The 23269-nt window shown below is 39.5% G+C and overlaps 2 protein-coding genes across 2 annotated transcripts; one reads left to right on the top strand and one right to left on the bottom strand.

Annotated features, from left to right (window-relative positions):
* Window positions 1-738: 738 nt before the first annotated feature.
* Window positions 739-3882, bottom strand: LOC309510976 (large ribosomal subunit protein uL5-like). The gene is made up of 5 exons (XM_082186007.1): window positions 3702-3882; window positions 2747-2853; window positions 1840-1971; window positions 1462-1572; window positions 739-784 (listed from the first exon to the last, which is right to left on the bottom strand). Exons 1-5 carry the CDS (start codon window positions 3874-3876, stop codon window positions 755-757), a joined length of 555 nt encoding a protein of 184 aa, XP_082042133.1. The 5' UTR covers window positions 3877-3882; the 3' UTR covers window positions 739-754.
* Window positions 3883-19397: 15515 nt separating this feature from the next.
* Window positions 19398-22589, top strand: LOC309510725 (kelch-like protein 31; the record flags this gene model as incomplete). Its single annotated transcript, XM_082185595.1, has 4 exons — window positions 19398-19739; window positions 20275-20574; window positions 20802-20977; window positions 21962-22589. Exons 1-4 carry the CDS (start codon window positions 19437-19439, stop codon window positions 22587-22589), a joined length of 1407 nt encoding a protein of 468 aa, XP_082041721.1. The 5' UTR covers window positions 19398-19436.
* Window positions 22590-23269: the final 680 nt, after the last annotated feature.

Here is a 23269-nt window from a genome sequence, read left to right as displayed (position 1 = left end):
TTTATTATTTTATTTTTGTACAACTTTGTATACAATATACAAAATGCATTTATAATTTGTTCAATGTCAAAAGAATACTAATCAGAAAAGAACAATGAGCTGAAGACTAAATTAAAGAAAAAAGATAGAGAAAAAGAACACGAGGAAAAGATATTAATATATACATCAGTTACATTGTACACATTCATGTTATGTTAAAATAAGTTTCATAAGAAATGTTAGAATGAAGGGTCCAAATCATAGACAGTATTTAAGAGGTCCAAATATGAGACGGTGCTGCGTTGTCATGGGAACATCCCAGGTGAAAATAATGAGGAAATAGGGGAACGCCCAACGTTCGAACCGGAAAACAGGTATAAGCATTTCTGGTTTGCACTACCGTACGCATCTGCAGCAGTAGGTGATCTCTGAGGTAACTTATTTTTCGCTTTTTTAGAAAACAATTCTTATTTCTGTTTTAATTAAAATGTCACGAATGCTTAAGTATCAAAAAAAAAAATGCAGTTTTAATCGTCTGCAAGCAAATATAAAAGGTTAAACTACTATGATAGCATACAGGCTAATATATGTAGCAGGGCATTCAGTTACTTTTGAAAGGACAAAAATAAGGTGTCCGTGTATTTCATTAGACTTTAACTTTGCAGCTATAAAAAAATATCTAGCATTTCCTCACTTGTTACCACTGATTTTTAGTGTGGTAACAAGTGAGGAAATCATCCTCTCCTCTCCTCTCCTCTCCAAAAATGATGGTCCTTTACTTGCCGGGGAGGATGATGCCATCATACTGAAATACAAAGAAAATGGTGTAAGCAAATTCAGAAGAACAGAAAACACTGGACTTATCTACTCAATTTACATTTACATGTACAGCTCTTTACAATATATATAGTTTCAAAGCAGCTTCACAGAAAAAGCATGTTTCTACATTACAGTCTACGTGTATAAAAACATTTGAACTGAATTGGAAAACACTATGACCAAGTTATCACTATTACAGGAATGTGAACAAACAACTGAGGATTTTCTTCAGTAAATCTATATACAATAAGAGGCTTGAACTTCTGACAGGTTAAAAGATTAATATTAAAAAGCAAAATAAATCACAATCATATGGAAAACACTACAGAAACTCACACAATTTCTTTCCATCATGAAACTAGAATGATTGAACCACTTGTTTGCATATTTTAACATTTTGGGATTTTACAACTTCCGGCTCACTCTAAATTATTTAACTGGAAGAAAAAAGAAAAAAAACAGTCTCAATATCACAGCTACTGCTGCAAAAAACAGCAGATCAAGATGTCTGTCTAGCATCAAATCAACTGTAAAGAGTAAAGGAAGCACTGGAACGCAGTATTGAGCCAAACAGGGCCAGCAAACTGTGCAAACAAGTAGATATTCTAGAACATGGACTGTTTGGGAATGGAGTCAAGTCGTGTAACAGGTATTTAAACACACCTTCTGCTGGAACCAGCGCATCGCCTCCTCCTTGCGGATCCGGTGCTTGGCTCCGATGCGGCCCTGCTTCCTCTTCTTGTCAGCAATACTGAAACCGGGTCTGCCAAGAACCTATAGTAAACAGGTAAGGACAGTTTATTCATGTCCATCACAGAAACACAGCAGTTACAGGTTAAGCTTAAATTACGTGATTGCTTTCATCCGTTCTGCACGGTATCCCTCAAATAATACCCATTTTTACAAAATCCATTTAACTACTAATTTCAGCCAGCCTGAGTGAACGAATACATAATCAGAAACAAACTCCTAAAAGCCTTAATTATAACCGGTTCAGCTGTAGTGTAAATGAGTGCATATTATCATCATTATGTCACTCACCACGTAGAAGTCCAAGCCGTAGATTCCAATGCTGGGGTCGTACTTGATGCCCAAATCAATGTGTTCCTGGATACCAAAGCCAAAGTTTCCGGTGTCTGAGAAGTTGTTCTTCCTCAACTCGTACTCGCGCACCTGGACAAAATTCAAACAAATCAAACAATGAATGATTTTTTTTATTATTTTTTTTAAAGCTGTGGACTATAAAGTTGGGAGCACACGGTTTAATTTTTGCTGTTGTATGAGCTCACAGGTGATTTTTTTCTCTCGGGAGAAACAGTGGAAATATTGATGCTCGAATGGCTCGCATTGTGTGAGGAATTACGAGCTAGGTTACGTACACCTCCCAATAATACTTAAACTTGTTTAGATTCAGGGAGTCAGCCTGATTTTGATCAGTGTATAAGCTGTTTCCTATTGCCAAATCATACACAACCACGTCACATAGGCTAGATTTATGAATATTACATCCCAGTGGCTATACTGTACATACACTGACACACAAATACACTAGTTGTTTTGTTGAAAGGAGTTCTGTGCTGTTCTCTGCTTTCACCAAGTCTTCTTATTTCTCTTTTCAGCATACCCTTTAAAAATGCATCCAAGAGTTTCGATCTGTTATTGTATCGACTTTACATTTTCACACCCCTAAACATGACGCTGAACAAAACAAAACAGTCGGCCTCTGGGCGCTCCTCAGCCAATGAAAGCTGCTATGGAGTCCAGACCTTCTGTCGTGAGTCTGAAGGTCTGGATACACAAGAATAACGGACTTGTAACACGTGCAATGGCTCACGACCTCCCGAGTGTCCGAGCTCACACAGTGAGAGGGATAGAGGTACAGTCATGGCTAATTGTAATACGCCAAATATCCCCAATTAGTCAATTCCAATAAACACATTTCTCTCACCTTCAGTCCCTTCTCCAGGATTTCCTCGGCCTTGGCTCCACGGACCGTGCAGTGGACTGCAATCTTTTCATTTCTACGGATACCAAAGGATCGCACAGTGTAGCGGGCTGGTGGGAAACATTTGCAATTACAATTAATCCTCCACCGTTCCACCTCCCTCCTGGACTCTTGTTTTGTTTGTTTCTTGTGGGTCTTGGAGCGTCTGGTAGCCGCTCCATAGAGGGGGGGTTATGTCATAGTGTCTGGTTTGTGTATTCCTGGTGACCACTAGAGGTCCTCTTGCCCACGGTGTCAACCACATTATGAACTGCATTCCCCACAATCCTTGTCTGTACCAATCATTGTTCATTGTTCCCAGCTGTTCCCTGTTTCATTGTTAGTTCTGTGTGTATATATACCCTGGTTGTTTCAGTGTTTGTCACGGAGTCCTTGTCTATTATCACACCACTTCTGAGTTCTGCTTGGTTGCCTGTTTTGGATTGCTTCTTTGGTTTTCACCCCTGCCTGGACTGTTTGTGAGTACGGATTTCCCCAATAAATATTACTTACTGCTATTGGATCTTCTCCTCTTTTCCTGTGAGTGGATCGTGACAGAATGTATTTGAACAGAACATAACATTAGGATGTTAGTAATTATGACCATAGAAGCACGAGAAAAATATATACAGTAAATACTGTAAATGTATTATACCTTATTGGGAGCAGCTTTCCAGAAAATACATGAATCCACATTACAATTTAGAGTGTTATCAGATGTAACTGTCATTTATGCATTTCATAAATGTACATATAAAATCACAGTTAGCGAAAAAGTTAATTTAAACAATGCAATAATTCAATGAAGAAACAATGAGCTCAATGAAGTAATGAACACTTGTTTGTTAACAAATGATTATGACATTTAGAAAAATGTAGCATTTGTGCATGTTGGAAGGAGATGGAAGAAGTCACTTACCCTTGGAGAAGACAGGAGTCTGTCCTGTCAGCTGTTCCAGCACTTTAGCAGCTCTGGTCAGTCTGTCTCCACTCTCTCCCACACAGATGTTCAGGCAGAGCTTGCGGATGCGAAGCTCATTCATCGGGTTCTCCTTCTTGGACTGTTCCTGTACAGAGAAACACATAGCTGTCATGAACAGTCTCTCAAAAAATTTTTTTATATCATCTGGACTTAAGTAAAACATATCCAAAATATATTTTTTTCATATTTGATATATTTTGGATTTTATGAGTTGTGACTCCCAGTTAAAAATAGTTATAAAAAACTATCCCCAGTTATAAAAATCCCAGTTATAAAAAAAAGGACCAAGTCCTTAATCTGTTAACTGTTACTGGCCCACTTGCCACTGCATGTTTAAAACAATTATATCCTCGTCTGATCTAATGTTGACAAATGATATATCATTCGAAAGCTTATGAGATTCAGCCTGTGAAAACTGTTTTGAAATCGGACCTTGCGTTACCATAAAAATGGTACTTTAACCCCTTAACTGTCACCATAATTTGTAACAAAAAACAGGGCTAAAATATCTACAGTGAGGAAAATAAGTATTTGAACACCCTGCTATTTTGCAAGTTCTCCCACTTAGAAATCATGGAGGGGTCTGAAATTGTCATCGTAGGTGCATGTCCACTGTGAGAGACATAATCTAAAAAAAAAAAATCCAGAAATCACAATATATGATTTTTTAACAATTTATTTGTATGATACAGCTGCAAATAAGTATTTGAACACCTGTCTATCAGCTAGAATTCTGACCCTCAAAGACCTGTTAGTCTGCCTTTAAAATGTCCACCTCCACTCCATTTATTATCCTAAATTAGATGCACCTGTTTGAGGTCGTTAGCTGCATAAAGACACCTGTCCACCCCATACAATCAGTAAGAATCCAACTACTAACATGGCCAAGACCAAAGAGCTGTTCAAAGACACTAGAGACAAAATTGTACACCTCCACAAGGCTGGAAAGGGCTACGGGGAAATTGCCAAGCATCTTGGTGAAAAAGGTCCACTGTTGGAGCAATCATTAGAAAATGGAAGAAGCTAAACATGACTGTCAATCTCCCTCGGACTGGGGCTCCATGCAAGATCTCACCTCGTGGGGTCTCAATGATCCTAACAAAGGTGAGATATCAGCCCAGAACTACACGGGAGGAGCTGGTCAATGACCTGAAAAGAGCTGGGACCACCGTTTCCAAGGTTACTGTTGGTAATACACTAAGACGTCATGGTTTGAAATCATGCATGGCACGGAAGGTTCCCCTGCTTAAACCAGCACATGTCAAGGCCCGTCTTAAGTTTGCCAATGACCATTTGGATGATCCAGAGGAGTCATGGGAGACAGTCTTGTGGTCAGATGAGACCAAAATAGAACTTTTTGATCATAATTCCACTAACCGTGTTTGGAGGAAGAAGAATGATGAGTACCATCCCAAGAACACCATCCCTACTGTGAAGCATGGGGGTGGTAGCATCATGCTTTGAGGGTGTTTTTCTGCACATGGGACAGGGCGACTGCACTGTATTAAGGAGAGGATGACCGGGGCCATGTATTGCGAGATTTTGGGGAACAACCTCCTTCCCTCAGTTAGAGCATTGAAGATGGGTCGAGGCTGGGTCTTCGAACATGACAATGACCCGAAGCACACAGCCAGGATAACCATGGAGTGGCTCTGTAAGAAGCATATCAAGGTTCTGGCGTGGCCTAGCCAGTCTCCAGACCTAAACCCAATAGAGAATCTTTGGAGGGAGCTCAAACTCCGTGTTTCTCAGCGACAGCCCAGAAACCTGACTGATCTAGAGAAGGCTTTCATCTGATCTGATCTAGGCTTTCAAGGGCACTCCAGCTGGTTATCGTTACACCTACCCCCTTCTACTGAATTTAAAATCATCTTTAATGTTAATTGTTGATACCTTTCATCTGAAATTCTTCAATTATCTTCTTTCCTCAGAATATTTATTGCACTTAATAAGTACATGCTCCACTGTTTCTCTGATTCCACACCATTCACACAATCCTGTAGGATGTTTTCCTATTATTTGCATTGTTGAATTAAGTCCTGTATGTCCCAGTCTTAATCTTCCTTCCTTCTCCCACTTGAATTCCTTCCTTTACCTACCAATGGTTGTATTAAATGCAAATGTCTACCCTTTTTCTCATTATCCCAATACGATTGCCAATTTGTATTTATCTCCCTTTTAATTATTGATTTGATTTCTAATTTGCTATACCTAATTTGCATATCTATAGTTTCCTTTGCCATAGCCTGTTTTGCTCATTTATCTGCTGCTTCATTTCCTGACACTCCAGTATGTGCCGGAACCCATACAAACTGAACTATCTTATTTGTCTGTTGCATCATGAACAATATCTGTAAGATTTCCAAAACAATATCCTGTCTAGTATCTGACTTTTGAGCTTCCAGGCACATCAAGGCTGAACTTGAATCTGAGCATATTAAAGTTTAACTTAGCCCCATTTCATTTATTTTATTAATTGCTACCATAATTGCTAGTAACTCTCCTGTAAACACAGAGACATGATCTGATACTCTTTCCCCTCTTGCCACTTTCAATCTGGGAATGATATACGCTACCCCCACCAGTCCCTTCTGTGGATCCTTAGATGCATCTGTGAAAACCTGTATATATTGTTCATACTTAATACCAATATATTATTTTGTCATCTCTGCTTCCAACATCCTCTGATCTTTATCTTGTCTTGATTCCAATAAAAAATAGATCTACATTTGGTTACGCACAGAATCTATTGCGCATGCTCTCACAAGTGCCGCTTCTTCTTCTTTGTTTTTTTTTGCACATCTATCTATAAATTACAGAAACGTCTGTCTGTGTGTGTGTGTGTGTTATTCGCATATCTCTCGAACCGTTAGTCTGATGGATTTCAAACTTGACAGGTGTCTTACTACGGGCATGAGTAAGTGCAGTGCCACGTTTGACGTTGTTTGTATTAGAAATGCAAAAGATATTGTTAAATATATATCGATAAAAGAAGCACGTAAGTAGCGTTTTCTCGGAGTTCACTGTGTATCCTGCTCCCTGAATCGTGTAGTTAAATTTTCCACATTTATTGTATGTCATTATGTCAGTATCAGTATTTGCTTTCTACCATGCACAAATAAAAATGTCACTGAACTTTTGCTGTGTAATTGTAACAATGAGCACTCGAACACACCAAACCAACAATTACTAAAAACACACACAAAAACTGATTCTGCACGGGCACTTTGCACTGCTCCCTGAATCTACGTGCTTATTCATTTGTGGATGTTAACTGAATCTGTAAGTCAGCTATGCTGTTTACTTCTGAATATTATATTTAATTCTGGTACGCTTAACGTTATCGCTACTGTGTAATAGTAGCCTATGCTATTCACCAACTAAATTCAATGCGTTCACAGTCTCTTTCACGGGCACCAAACCAACAATTACTAAAAACACACACAAAAACTGATTTTGCACGGGCATTTTGCACTAGTTATAACAAATGCACATTAGGCATGCTTTAATTCACTGCTGCCTCTCACTGGTTTAGTAACGTCATTGCATCCTTTGTTGCTACTTGCTTATTTCAAGTAAGCGTCACTCAAACGATTGAGTAACTTGTTATGTTCACCCTGCAATTGACTGTAACTCAACAAAACCTAGTAAATGTGTATTTTATATTACTGAGTAAAGTTTACTAAGTATATGTGAGTCAGGAAAGCTAGGATTTTACAGTGTGGGATGTATGTGTATGATTGTGTGTGTATGTAATGTTACTTATGTCCAGGTGAGCTTTTGCGTGCATTTACTAATTATCATCTGATTACAGGTGGCAATACCTTTGTCTGTACCACTACCTTTTCATAAACTATGGGCCCCCACCTATAAGCTTTCTTAGCTTCCTTGGGGGACCCATTCACTCTACCCAATTCTACCCACTCTACCCAACTCTACCCAATTGTACCCCCAACTGTATTATTGTAATGTTTAAAGTGGTATTGTGAAAAAATAAACTCAAACTCAAAACCTAAAAAAATTCATCATAAGTCAATTAGCTGATGACACAGCGTTGTTTTTAGAAGACTCCTCTCAAATCCCCGTAGCCTTAAATATCCTTCAATCATTCTCTAGAGCTTCTGGTCCAAGTCTGAATAATGATAAATGTGAATTATTGCCCATTAAAAATTGTAATGTTTCTTCAATATGTGGCATAGCTGTTAAAAGCACTGTAAAATATCTTGGCATAGAAATAACTAAAGATAAAAATAGATGTGCAACAAATTTTAATCCGATTATTGCTAAAACAAAGAAAAAACATAATTCCTGGCTTCAAAGGGATCTATCTATTAAAGGAAGAGTTTTGCTCACTAAGGCCGGGGGACTTTCACGTCTCTCTTATGCGACCCAATCTCTTTATGTCGATAAGTAAATTGATTGATAGAGATCTGACAGAGTTTGTCTGGAAAAATAAAAACCACTGTATGAAGAAATCGGTCATTCTAAACAATTATAACAAAGGTGGCTTAAATTTGATTGATTTTAGCTCTTTAAATTATACTTTTAAAATAAATTGGCTTCATCGGTATTTGAAAAATCAAGACTCCATCTGGAATATCTTCCCACAACAAGCTTTTTCAAATATTGGGGGTATAAGATTTTTTTTAATGTGCAATTACAACATATCTAAAATTCCCATCATACTTTCAAATTTCCACCAACAGGTACTTTTGGCATGGGCTTTAATATATAAACACAATTTCACCCCCCATAAATTCTTTATTTGGTATAATCAAAATATTTTATACAAAAATAGATCTTTATTTTTTGATAACGGCTTACTTTTAGTACGTCAGCTATTTAACAACCAAGGTTTTTTAATGACTTACACTGAATTTCTTTCTGAATACAATATGCCAGTTACCCCCAAAGAGTTTGCCATAGTTATGGGAGCAATTCCAACAGGAATCTGTACTCTCTTAAGAAACTGCTTTCACTTTCCTACTATAATTACTACTTTTTCTGAGCCAACTGAAACTCCAATAGGTAAAATATGTTTTTCAGGAAAAAAAGATAGAAATAATAAAGTTAGATCCCTTTTCCTTGAAAATATAATTTCTGTTTCTCCTGCAATCTCTTACTGGAGTAATTTATTTAAAAATGTAAATTGGAAAAAGATTTGGTCCTTACAACAGAAATATGTTCTAACTAATAAAGTAAAAGAAGTGTCCTATAATAATAAATACATTTTACCCAGTTAAATATTTTATGATTAAATATAAAAGTAATATTGACACAAGATGCTCATTTCGCCAAGTTCACACAGAAACTGTTTATCATTTATTTTGGTCATGTTTCTATACTGAACAACTATGGAAAAATATTGAAATATTTATTAAAGATAATATCCAGCAAGATATATCAGTATCCTTTAAAGGCATTATTTTTGGATACTTTGATTCTGACCCCAATAAAAAACCCTGATTTGTTATTAATTTTTTTTATTTTATTGGCAAATTTTATATCCATAAATGTAAATTCACCAATAACAAACCAATTTTTATTGTTTTTTTTTAAAAGAATTGAAAATGTACCTTAACACTATTTCATCCTCAGTAAATAAGAAAGCAATTAAAACAATTTCAAAATTGTAATGACTTTCATTTGTGTTCACTAAATTATGTATAAAATGTCTTACCCTCATGATCCCTTTTTTTCTTCTTCATTTCTCTTTATTTTTATTTGTCTTAGTTAGGCTATGCACTGCTATTTTGTATGTTCAGATGACATTGTACATAGTTATATTTTGTATTGACATTTTTGTAATTCTGTTACAAAATTGTATACCATGTTTGTCATCCCTGTATTGTTTGCAAGCATAATAAAAAAAATAAAAAATAAAAAAACGTAAAGTTTAATCAGTATTTTGGCAAATGATGTGGGTATGTTCGAATGTACTTTTACAACAATTGTTTAGAACACGTAAAACTGCGCACCGTTATCACAACAATGAATTCGACAAATACAGTAACATCTATGATAACCAATTTAGTATTAAACCTTACTTTACCTCCATGAACAAGATTTTTCGGTTCCCGTCGAGGCTGAATTCAGTTTGGGTGAATACTGGCAAAGTGGGACAATAGGTAAAGTGGGACAGTTAAGCTTCTTAATTTCTTACCCTTACCCTTATATGGGAATGGCCGGTGTAAGTGTGTAGTGTAAACAGGATGCTCTAGATTAGAATGTCCGGTAGATATCCCGTCTATAGTAGATATACGCCCCTGCTGTTCCAGATGCGTCTAGTAGAGGGATATAGCCTACTGCGAAATAACACCATTAAATCGACGCTCAAAACTTACACATTAATAACCGTCCCGTTCATAGACTTTGCCCAATTTTGTGGTTTTTGTTAATTTAAATATAAACGTTACAGTGTAGATCTGCACTATGGATTAAAATATCTGTATATTCAGTTGGGCTTCACTCTCTTCACTCAGCCTACAGAAGACCATTTGTTTTTGTGAATTAAAAAATTTATAAAACACATAGTTGGATCAAATGACAAGTAATGATATATGACCTACTGTAGAATAGTTATATATGACCTACTGTAGAATAGTTATATATGACCTACTGTAGAATAGTTCATTGAATATTGAATATTTACTGTATGTTTTTATATACAGGAGACTGAGTGAGACTGAGTGAAATATGTTGTTGTGAATTTATATAAAGTTACATTTAGATATTAACCATATTTATCCCATTAGACATACAGCACCGTGTAATCATATGGATCCTCGATTAAATATCTGCTGTACTATTCACTACTGGTCATCATACAGCTACAAAACAGTGTCCTATGTAGCATTTTATGAAGACAAACACAATTTATCCCTTTTCTAAAATTCCAAGGGCCATTTAGAAGAAAGAGACAATATTGTTGTTCACAAAAACATTATTTATCAACATCATTTATGAATTATGATGACTCCTGTAGATGACTCCACTATGGATTGCCACTCTTCTTTAACTGTTTTTCTATCCTCCTGTCAAAGTGCTTCTGCTCACTGATAAAAAAAATAAAAATAAACATTAAAAGAAAAATGTAAAAAGGACATCCATGGTGAATTTGATCTTGTCAAATTCACAAGCAGCAGGACTCACTGTTACATTTTGTATAAAATTCCTGAATCCTTAATTTTTTATCACAGTTGCTTTGGTACATTTCTCAGATCATTACTGAAATTCTAATAACTATTTTTGAACAAATTGCCAATGCTTTGGTAAATTCATGCAATTGATTATGCCTTGCTGCTTCCTAATTTATCAATTCATTATTTCCTTCTTTAGTGAAATTCTAAATACACCTCCGCAATTCATCAATTCAGGACACATTTACAAAATAAAGTGTAATGGAAATGTATTGAAAACATGCTTAACAGTTTATGACAACTAGTCAACCATTTTGCATTTAATGACTTCTGCAAGGAACTAATGCCTAGATGTTTTGAGGAGTATGACAATTCAACGGAGAAATAGTATAATAGGCCTATATTTTGATCAACATGACATAAAGAGTTGATAATGTAGGAAACAGCAGACAGTTGTACATTATCAATTGCATGAATCTACCGAAGCATTTGCAATTTGTATAAAAGGATGAGAAATTGCTTTTATGATGTGCACAAGTGACAAAATGATGTGATTTCAGTTGTGATCTGAGAAATGCACCAAAGCAACTGAGATAAACTGTAAGACTTGGAGACCCTGCAGAATCACTGTAGACCCCCTATAAGAGTCACAGACCACATAAAATAAAGTGTTACGAGAACACAAACTGCCTTTTTAATTTGAGTTTCATAGCTGTGGGTATTTCATAAAAATAAAATAAAAATAAACATAAAAAAAATGTAAAAAGGACATCCATGGTGAATTTGATCTTGTCACGGTGTGTGTGGGTGTGCTGGCCAGAATTTATGTCAGGTGAGTGTGGATTGCATCAATTTGCTCCTGATCTTCAAAGTACAACGACACAGGCACTTGTTGGTGGAACACTTTTGGAAAAGTACGACCAGAGATACTGCTTTACGGCAATCCTTCAGTCACTTTGGTGCTTTCGCGCTCTGCACTTTCTTTTCTCTCGAGGCATCGACAACACAGCTGACACAGGTAAACACACAACAAAGCTGACACAGGTAAATACACGTGCTAGAAGAGGTTTTGTTTTGTTTGTGTCTGGTCCCGCTTCGGATGCCACGGTGCCATCAAGCGGTATCTCTGGTCGTAATCAGTCCTTCACTGACCAATCAGTGTTCATTAGCAGAATGCTAGCGTGTTATGGGCAACAACAACTCAGCCTGTAAGAAATCGAAAGGACATAAGTACTCGTTCATTCAACTTTCGACCTATAACCCATGTTGTACTTGCAAAACCTACAATCAAATCTGAGATTTCTCAACGGCAATCGGGAGAAAGAGACAAATTTAGCCGTCTAGCCCCATAGACTCCCATTCATTTTGCACTCATGGGCGATCACCCCCAGTGGAACTCTGGTGGAACTACAACCAAAATTCGGTACAATAGGACTTAAAGTCTGCGTGAACCGGAAGTTGCAAACGACTTTTCTCCAGTGTTGTGGCGTATTTCCCAGTTAAACGGAATATTGAACAGAGGGCAGGGTTTTACTTTAGCGCTCCTCCTCTCCATCTCTGCTCATAGCAGACTAACGGTTTGAGGGGAGTGGTTAAGGGTTTCCCAACCCAAGCCGTCAAACCTACATCATCAGAGAAGGAACGCCATTCCAGACCGAAAGTAACTTTTCCGATTTTGATTAAAGATTACCACGGCAAACAATTTTTTTCTGTGTATTAACTTGCACGGATTATTTTTTCACCACAAGACTAGTAATATGCGCTGACAAAGTAAACCGGGTCAATTTTGATTTCAGTTGGACTTTAATAGGGAGTGGGCAGGCTCTCCGTAGACGGGCTCTGATGATACTAACAAAACACCTATGGTTGGATAAAACCATAGACAGTATATAAACTGGACACAGCGACCCCATTGGATTCAATGGAGACAAGTGAAGTCAATTAGAAGCACTCACTTCCTGATGGCTGACCGTACTGCGCAGACTCAAACTGAGCTTGACGACGTAGATGTGACGTGAGCAACCCGTCTGTCTTCTAGTAGCTGTGCCAAGAGAAATCTGAATCATTCCCTTCCGAAACTTGCAGAGACGGAGAGTGTGAGTAGGAGGTGTCCGTGAGCTAGAAGCAGGAGCAACTTTTGCTAAGTCAAGTCAAGTCAAGTCAAGTTTATTTGTATAGCGCTTTTCACAATACAGATTGTATCAAAGCAGCTTCACAGTATTAAGTTTAAATAATACAACAAAGTTTGTTTCAAGAGGAATTTATTGATTGATAAAATTAAATTAAATATCCCCAAAATATCCCCAACTGAGCAAGCCAAAGGCAACAGTGGCAAGGAACCGAAAAACTCCATCAAGTGACCTAATGGTGTCCTAAAACTCCATCAGGTGACCTAATGGTGAAAAAAAAACCTTGGGAGAACCCAGGCTCAGTCGGGGGCCAGTTCTCCTCTGGCATTTATGAGCTAGAGGCCGGATTGTAGTTTGAACTGTGGGATTATATGAATGCCTGGCTGAAGAGATGCGACTTTAATCTAGTTTTAAACTGGGAGAGCGAGTCTGAGCAACGAACAGTATCAGGAAGACTATTCCAGAGTTTTGGAGCCAAATGTGAAAATGCTCTCCCTCCTTTGGTGGTTCTGGATATCCTAGGTATGACCAAAAGCCTTGAATTTAGTGATCTTAAAGAGCGCGATGGATTATAGGGCGATAGAAGATCCGTTAAATAGACTGGAGCTAAGCCGTTTAGGGCTTTATAAGTCAGTAGCAATACCTTGTAATTAATACGGAACTTTATAGGTAACCAATGCAGTGATGATAAAATCGGTGTTATATGATCATATTTTCTTGATCTCGTAAGAACTCTAGCGGCGGCATTTTGGACTAACTGTAGCTTGTTTATTGAGGATGCAGGACAACCAGCTAATAAGGCATTACAGTAATCCAGTCTCGAGGTCATGAATGTATGAACTAACTTTTCTGCATCAGAAACTGATAGCATATTACGTAGCTTAGCAATGTTTCTAAGGTGGAAAAAGGCTGTTTTTGTAACATATGAAATATGATTTTCAAAAGACAGGTTGCAATCGAGTATGACACCCAGGTCTTTTACTGTAGAGGATAAAGTAACAGGACATCCTATGATGTTAAAGTTGTATTGTGCGAGGTTTTGTGGGCGGTTTTTTGAACCGATAAGTATTACCTCTGTCTTGTCTGGATTTAATAAAAGAAAATTACGCGTCATCCAATCTTTTATATCTTTAACACACTCTGTCAATTTGGAAAATTTAGCGTTTTCATCCGGCCGTGATGAAATATATATTTGAGTGTCATCAGCATAACAATGGAAACTAATTCCATGTTTCCTTATAATATTTCCAAGTGGCATCATATATATTGAAAATAACAGAGGGCCTAATACAGATCCCTGCGGCACTCCATAGTTTACTGGAGTTATGATCGATTTTTTCTTCATTTAAATAGACAAAATGGTAGCGGTCAGATAGGTATGATTTGAACCAGCTTAGTGCTTGTCCTTGAACACCAGTATAATTTTGTAGTCGATCTAAGAGTATTGTGTGATCTATAGTATCGAACGCAGCACTAAGATCAAGTAAAACTAGTATTGAGATACAGCCTTGGTCAGAAGCTAAAAGTAAATCATTTGTGATTTTAACGAGCGCAGTTTCAGTGCTATGATGCGGTCTGAATCCAGACTGAAACTTTTCATAGATATCATTTTGTTGCAAGAAAGAGCCCAGTTGAGCGGACACCACTTTTTCTAATATTTTAGACATAAATGGAAGATTTGAAATGGGTCTATAATTTGCTAGATTATTATGATCTAATTGTGGTTTCTTAATGAGAGGTTTTATAACTGCCAGTTTAAATGTTCTTGGAACATGACCTAGAGATAAAGATGAGTTAATAATATTGAGGAGAGGCTCTTCCACTACAGGTAACACTTCTTTCAGTAGTTTAGTTGGTATAGGATCTAATAAACATGTTGTTGTTTTAGATGAAGTGATACGTTTATTTAACTCTTTTTGTTCTATAGTTGTAAAGCACTGTAATTGTTCTTGCGGGGTGATAATTGAAGCTGAATTATAAGGCGCGATTGAAGATTGAACGTTTACAATTGTGGTTCTGATGCTTTCTATTTTCTCAGTGAAGAAGTTCATGAAATCATTACTACTGAACTGTAACGGGATATTTTGTTCGGGTGACGTCTGTTTATTTGTTAGTTTAGCCACGGTGTTAAATAAAAACCTTGGATTATTTTGGTTGTTTTCTATTAGTTTGCGGAGGTGCTCAGCCCTGGCCGCTTTTAGGGCCTTTTTATAACGTGACATACTGTCTTTCCACGCGATTCTAAAGACCTCTATATTAGTTTGTTTCCATTTACGCTCTAAAATACGAGTTTCTCTCTTTAAAACATGCTTAGTATTGTTATACCATGGTGCTTTATTTTTCTCTCTGACCTTTTTTAATTTAATAGGTGCAACCACATCCAATGTTCTAGAGAGAATGGTGCTCATAGTGCTAGTTAGTTCTTCTAGTTCATCTGTTTGTTTGGGTTCAGGCAGCAGCTGAGACAGATTAGATAAGCAATTTGAGAAATTATCTATGGTGGATGGGAGGATTGTTCTGCCTGGTTGATAACGCGACGCCGCATGACATATTACAGCAGTACGTAATATGCAAGTTACCATGTAGTGATCAGTGACTTCATCACTTTGTGGAATGATATCTATATCGGTTGGATCGGTTCCATGTGATATAATTAAATCGAGTGTATGATTAAGACGATGTGTTGGTCCGGTGACGTTTTGCTTGACCCCAAATGAATTGAATAAATCTGTAAACGCAGCTCCAAACGCATCATTTGGATTATCTACGTGTATGTTAAAATCTCCAACAATTAATGCTTTATCGACATTGACTAATAGGTCTGAGAGAAAATCTGCAAACTCTTTTAGGAAATCAGCGTAAGGCCCTGGCGGTCTATATACGGTAGCCAAGGCTAGAGATAATAGGGATGTTTTTCTAACATCTAAGAGCGTAACATTTAGTACAAGTACTTCAAATGAAATAAACGTATAACCCGTTTTCTGAGTAACATTTAGAATATCTCTATAAATGGTTGCAACACCTCCGCCACGACCAATCAGACGGGGCTCATGCTTATAACAGTATCCAGGAGGAGTAGACTCATTAATACCGAAATAATCATTTGGTTTAAGCCAGGTTTCAGTAAGGCAAAGTACATCGAAGCTATTATATGTGACTATTTCATTTACAATAACTGCCTTAGGTGTGAGTGATCTAATGTTTAGAAGACCTAGCTTTAGAAATAGTTTTTGTTTACTAATAGCAACATTTTCTGTTTTAATAACAATTCGATTTTTTCTAGATCCTGCATTAGATTTATTATTTGATCTCACTAAACGAGGAATAGACACGGTTTCTATGCAATGTTCTACACTAGTATTTATATCAGTTGAATTGGTGCAGCAGAGACTATGATTTGGACTTTTGGTTACTAGTCAAAGGGTATTTAACATTTTGGAGATGTTATCTGACAGAAGAGCCGCTCCGAATCTGCTTGGGTGTAAGCCATCAGCACGGAAAAGCCTAGGACGCTCCCAAAACAGATTCCAATTATTTACAAAGAGCAGTTTCTGCTCATTGCACCATGACATTAACCATTCATTTAGCGCAAATAATCTGCTGAACTTTTCATGCCCTAGTCGGTACGTGGGAAGCGGTCCTGACACAATGATCGTTGTTTCAGGCGATGTGCTGCGTACCGTATCGAATAGATTCCTGAAGTCTTTCTTCAGAATCTCCGTCTGGCGCAGCCTGATGTCGTTCACTCCCGCGTGCAGGACCACAGTTCCGACGCGCTCGTCACCGTTCAGGATCTCGGGAACGCGAGCAGCGATTTCAGAAACACGAGCACCAGGAAAGCAGTGACTTTGCACCTTACTTTTACCTAACGTAGCGTGTACGTGCCGAACGATGGAATCGCCGATGATCACAGCATCGTGTTCTGTTTCGCGTAGAGGGGAGAAGCGGTTTTGTGTGGATAACTCGAAAACCGGGAGGGTCGGAGAAAGTCTTGGTCTAAACCTGACTCGCGTCTTCCGCTGCGGAACCACCCAGGCTTCGTGGTGGCGTGTTGGAGCCGGAGTGAACGAGACCATGGCTGATTGCGACCGATGCTGAGGAACGCACGGAGTAGACGCGGTCGGAGTCAGCGGGTTAGTAACGTTAAACACTGATTTGTGTGCATCGGCACGTGATGTTTCAAGAGCCAAACACCGGTCTCTCAGCTCGGCCTGTCTCAATAAAAGGTTGTGGATCTGTTTCTCAACAGCTTCCAGCTCAGACTGCAGTGCGTGCAGCTCAAATGTGTCCTCACCTGCACCAAACGGTAGACTACTTACATCTGATATATTCGCCATTTTAACAGATGGACAGTGAGTTAGCAACGAAGCTACCAGTGATACTATCAATATTAATACTAATTTATATTATAAGTTTGTTTGTTTGTAAGTGAGTGTGGAGAAGACGCGTTCAGCCGTGATCCACGGACGTAACCTTTAAGAGAATGCAGCGTTGGATCACTAATAGGCTTGAGACGCGTCTGCTCAACAGTCCGCGTTGTAACAATGAGGTTTGAGCAGTAGTGCTTCTCAGTGAGGAAAAATAGAAAATCTTCGTTGTAAGCGAGTTTAAAGAGAAAAATCAAGAATTATAAATCAAATCGATAGAGCTCCAAAAACAACAACGCATTCAGACGCAACGCATGATAATAACAGGACAAGACATTACTCACCGTGTTTGTTGAGTGTTTCTTACTCACCTGAGCTTTTATGAACTCAAAGGCGCGAGAGAAAATAGATAAATAAAAATAGCTGAGCGCACGGGTGGCGCGTTTACAGGCTAGCGAATTACTAGCGTGTTGTGCTAGTAGTAACGGAAGCGAGCGATGTCAGGGTTGGGTAAGCTGTATTTAACGTTAGTAGTAATATAAACAACTAGAAATTGTAGTAAATGATGGTTCAAAACAAGGAAATACGAGGCTAAGACGGAGCTTACAGCACCGAAGCACACTCACAGCAGGCAGCGAGGCAGAGAGAAAAATCAAGAATTATAAATCAAATCGATAGAGCTCCAAAAACAACAACGCATTCAGACGCGACGCATGATAATAACAGGACAAGACATTACTCACCGTGTTTGTTGAGTGATTCTTACTCACCTGAGCTTTTATGAACTCAAAGGCGCCAGCGCGCGAGAGAAAATAAATAAATAAAAATAGCTGAGCGCACGGGTGGCACGTTAACAGGCTAGCGAATTACCAGCGTGTTGTGCTAGTAGTAACGGAAGCCAGCGATGTTGGGTAAGCTGTATTTAGTAGTAGTATAAACAACTAGAAATTGTAGTAAATGATGGTTCAAAACAAGGAAATACGAGGCTAATACGAGGCTAATACGGAGCTTACAGCACCGAAGCAGACAAACTCACAGCAGGCAGCGAGGCAGGGTATTCTGATTACTTTGTCATTTTGCCTCCACGTCCCCCTGATTGCCCGCGAGCTTCTCCTCCTGTCCATACGGTAATCTCTCTACTGTGCGACAGAGTCGCGTGGTTATGACGCAATCGTTAGCCTATTTTTACAAAAACTGCTTCTACAGGGCCATAACGTAAGATACAAGGTAATGGAGCCTTTTATACATTTTCGTGTTTCTTTAGAAATAAATAATGGACAAATGGAGTCTTTAAACGCCTCAGATGTAAAGTTATTCGCTGTCAAAGTGACGCCAAAATGAATGGGAGTCTATGGAATGCTAACAGCAGGTGATGGTCCGCTAATCAATGGCGGCGCCCGGGAAAGCTTCAATATTTTATGAAACCCTGCCCCCCTGGATAAAACCAAGCGTGCCGCACAAGCCCTGAAAAGTGAAGCCACAATGTCTCGATCGCCCCCCGGTGACTGGTCTTAGTATAGGTCATAAGCCCTGTGTTATTCAACGGGACTTGAGACTCCCTGTGTTATTTAACGGGACTTGAGACTACCTAAACAATTTAATTACACTTCAAATATCTTTTTTCCGAAGGTGGTTTCTGTAATTTACTGTATAGTTCCTGTATAGTTCCCGAGATCGCTACTGCGCAGACTCAAGCCCCAAGATGTCAGCGCCATATCGGGACTCTGGCGGCTTCACTTCTCACCAATGGAAGAGAGCGAAGGGGCGTTGTCCATATTTTTTTACAGTCTATGGATAAAAAAAACTGTATGAAGACGTTTTGGGTATAATATGTCACAGTTTACTTTATTTTTGCTATCCTCACTTACATAAATGAACTATAGTGTCCTGCACCCACTAGTTAAAAAAATATCAAAAATTATATCTGGTGTCTGAATAATTTTTGGTTTGACTGTAAATATCCATGACATATATGTATTATCTTTCTCCTCAGGACTTGCCAATGTGATTACATTTGCTTACCTGGGCCGTGTGCACATGTCCCTGTACACCATTGGCTGCACTGTGTCTGCGGCGAGCACAATGCAGATCCCTCATCTGCTCCAGATGTGCATGGACTTCATGATGTCCGAGCTGAACGCTCACACGTGTGTGTACATATGGAACATCGGCGCTGCGTACGGCCTGATGCCTGTTCGCGAGGCCGCCCGGCGCTTCATTCTGGAGAATTTTGCCCAGTTTTGTGAGACAGCCCAGTTCAACCAACTCACCCTGGAGCAGATCACATCTTTCCTGCAAGACGACAACCTAGTTCTTCCCTCAGAGGTCACCACCTTCCAGGTCAGTGTAAGGAGAGACGGATGAAAACAAAAGCAAAAAGGAGTTTACAAAAGCTTAAAGGGGTCTTCGGATGCAAAATTCACTTTTATATGGTGTTTGCAGTGTGTGGACACAACCATCATACAATGAAAAAAATCCATTCTCTCCTTTTTTTTTTGATCCTCAAAAAGCCTAAACACTCTCAATAATCAAGCCGTTTGGATTTTCTGTTTTTGAGGAGGTAAAAGGGTGTTGTTTTACACAACCATTGAGGAATTTTAACCAAAGTATGTTACAAACTTTACATGAAGACCCTAAAGAATCATACCAACTTGTGGAAAATGGGCATCCGATGACCCCTTTAAGAACTCCCATTTATGCAGTGAACCAAAAGCTAAATATAACATATAGCAAACATAGCACATACTATAAAAAGAGATATAGCTACAGAATCTTGAGAAGGATATAGACATGCACAGGATGAACACTATTTATAAAGTAGAGTGAATTAGATACTAAATATGGATCACTCACTTTAACTTTTCTTGGAATCTAGATGGCAATGAAGTGGTTAGACTTTGACCCAAAGAGGCAGGAACATGCTGCAGAAGTGCTGTCTCATGTGCGCTTAGAGACCATCCCTGCCAACGAGCTGGTTAGTGAGATCCAGCCAGTGGCTTGTATGATGCTAGATCCTCGGTGTCAACGTCTTCTGGTGGATGCCATGAACTACCATTTGCTGCCTTACCAGCAAAACACACTGCAGTCACGGCGCTCAAAGGTCCAGGGAAGCCAGAACGCTCTTCTAACCATTGGGGGTCGCCCTTCTCTAACTGAGCGTGCCCTGAGTCGAGAGGTACATATTCAACTATTTTTGATTCACGGGTGTCCAGTTCAACTCCTGGAGGGGCGAGTTTATCTCCGTCCTGCTACAACACACCAGTCTCGTAATACTGAATACCTTGGCTAGGTTTGGCTTGGCTAATTTTGAACAATACCCGTTCTTGTCTTAGGACAACCTTTTTGATCCACTTCAAATGTTGACTACTGTACATTTCTGATTTTATTTTGATTGCTCACCAGGTGCTGTGGAGAGATCCTCGAGAGGGAGCGGCTACATGGCGTCATCTTACTCAGTTGCCAGCAAAGAGCTTCAACCAGTGTGTGGCCATGATGGATGGATTCCTGTATGTGGCTGGAGGAGAAGATCAGAATGATGCCCGAAACCAGGCTAAACATGCTGTTGGAACTCTTAGCAGGTGCGTTATCACAAATAATTTAGTCTAATACAGGAGTGGTCCAGTCCTGCTCCTGGAGAGCCATCTTGCTATAGAGCAGTGGTCTCAAACTCAATTCCTGGATGGCCATAGGTCTGCACAGTTTTGCTCCAAACCTAATAAAACACACCTGATCCAGCTAATCAAGGTCTTCAGGATTACTATTAAAGGGATATTTCACCGCTGGAAAGATGAATGTGTATTTAAATTGGGTCATTTATGTAGTAGAAATGTGAAATTATTTCAGAAGTTGATGCCTTCTAGACTGAGAAAAGCCAGAAAATTTATTTTTGGCTCATGTGGATGAAAGACAACAACTCCCAGAATGCACTTGCTTCGCTGCCCTACGAGGCCACTCCCAAGCCATGCCTACCAGTTACAGAGGGCAGTGTCGGAAGAAATGATACAACTAGGTGACTAGATGACTCGAAACTGAAAAGACGCAGTTTTATCGTGAGATCCCCCTATGGGCGGGTTGAACACATGCGGAACGAGCTCCTCCTACTGGCTGTAGTCTCTCGCCTCTGGACAAAAGAGCCTCTGATGACGTTAAATGACGATTTTTGCGTCATCAGAGTTTTTTTTCCAGACGCACAATACAGAAATCTCTCGTCTCAGGGGGACATGAGGGAGGGAAGCACGGTCATTCGAAAATACTACCGGGTTTCTACTGATACAAAGCTTAATGCTAATCTGTGAAGTATCCCTTTAACTTCCAAGTAGGAGTGAGTTGGAGCTGTTTGGGGCTAAACTGTGCAGAGCTGTGGCCCTTCAGGAATTGAGTTTGAGACCACTGCTATAGAGGTTAGAAACCTGATTAAACACGCGAGCTAATCAAAAGCTTAAAGATTACTAGGTACTTTCAGGCAAGTGTGTGTTTGAGCAGGTTTCAGCTGAACTCTGCACTCCAGAAACACGATTGGTCTAAAATCTATTTGACCGTCAGCATAACCTTCTGGTCCTCAGATATGATCCTCGCTTCAACACCTGGCTGCATCTGACCAGCATGCGCCAAAGACGTACACATTTCAGTTTGGTGGCCACTGGTGGGCGGCTGTATGCCACTGGTGGGCGTAACACCGAAGGCCTCTTGGCCACTATTGAGAGCTACCAGCCCTCTACCAACACTTGGCAGCTCCGTACACCAATGGATATGCCACGATGCTGCCATGCCAGTGCAGTCCTACCATCAGGAGACATCTTGGTGACTGGCGGCTATGTCAACTGCGCTTACTCTCGCTCGGTCATCCATTATAGCATCGACACCGACACGTGGAGCGAGCAGGGAGAGTTGGAAACACCTCGAGGATGGCACTGCTCTGCAACAGTGGGTGGTAAGGTGTACGTTGTAGGTGGAAGCCAGCTTGGTCTCGGTGGAGTCCGCATTGATGTAATGACCGTGGAAGTCTTCTCCCCTGAGAGCAAGGAGTGGACAAGAGCGGCAAGCCTTCCCTTAGGAGTGAGCACAGCTGGCATTTCCCCACTTGGAGATCACCTGTACCTGCTGGGTGGGTGGAATGAAGAAAAGAAACGTTACAAGGCAGCGGTCCAGCGCTTTGACCCAGGCACTACCAGCGGTGAAATATCCCTTTAATAGTAATCCTGAAGACCTTGATTAGCTGGATCAGGTGTGTTTTATTAGGTTTGGAGCAAAACTGCCAGAACCCATAGTGGAAGTGTCTTGCTGTGCCCTACCTTTGCCCCCACGTCAAGCGTCCCGGAGACACCGAAACACCCCTTCCCATGAAGACCAGAGCAGTGTTACACAGCACAACACCGCATGAGAAATGAAAGCTGGGGAAAGTCAAAGAGCAAGAGAGAGACACGGTGAAAGAAGAGATTGTTAGAGTGTAGAAAAGAGAGAGTGAGAGAGAGCGAGAGAGAGGGACGTATTGGTGAAATGGAAATTTAGAAAGTAAGGAGTAACAACATAAAGGGAAAAGCCAACACAGAAGTCTTGTTGTTCTTAAACTCCAAAGATGCATTTAGGTACAGAGTTTAAAGAAAAGGTACTAACTAGGACCTACTTATAAAGAATGTGAAAGTTACATTTCAGCCTCAGCAGTGCGAGGAATTTAGTGATATATCTGAGTTTCTGAGATTTAATGAGTTTTAGAAATTGAGCCATGCCTCGGATAGCACACGTACGTCTCCAAGATTTCTGTTAAAGAGCAGTTCATCTGGAGAGCATCTGCTGTGCACAAACATCTTTAAAAATCAGTTTTACATACATCCTAAATTATAAACATCTTAAAGACATTTCAAATCGTCTAT

Source organism: Leuciscus leuciscus (genome assembly GCF_965113295.1).
Source record: "Leuciscus leuciscus genome assembly, chromosome: 12".
Lineage (NCBI taxonomy): Eukaryota > Metazoa > Chordata > Actinopteri > Cypriniformes > Leuciscidae > Leuciscus > Leuciscus leuciscus.
The sequence above is the reverse complement of the archived record's forward strand: the minus strand, read 5'-3'. Positions and strand labels throughout refer to the sequence as shown.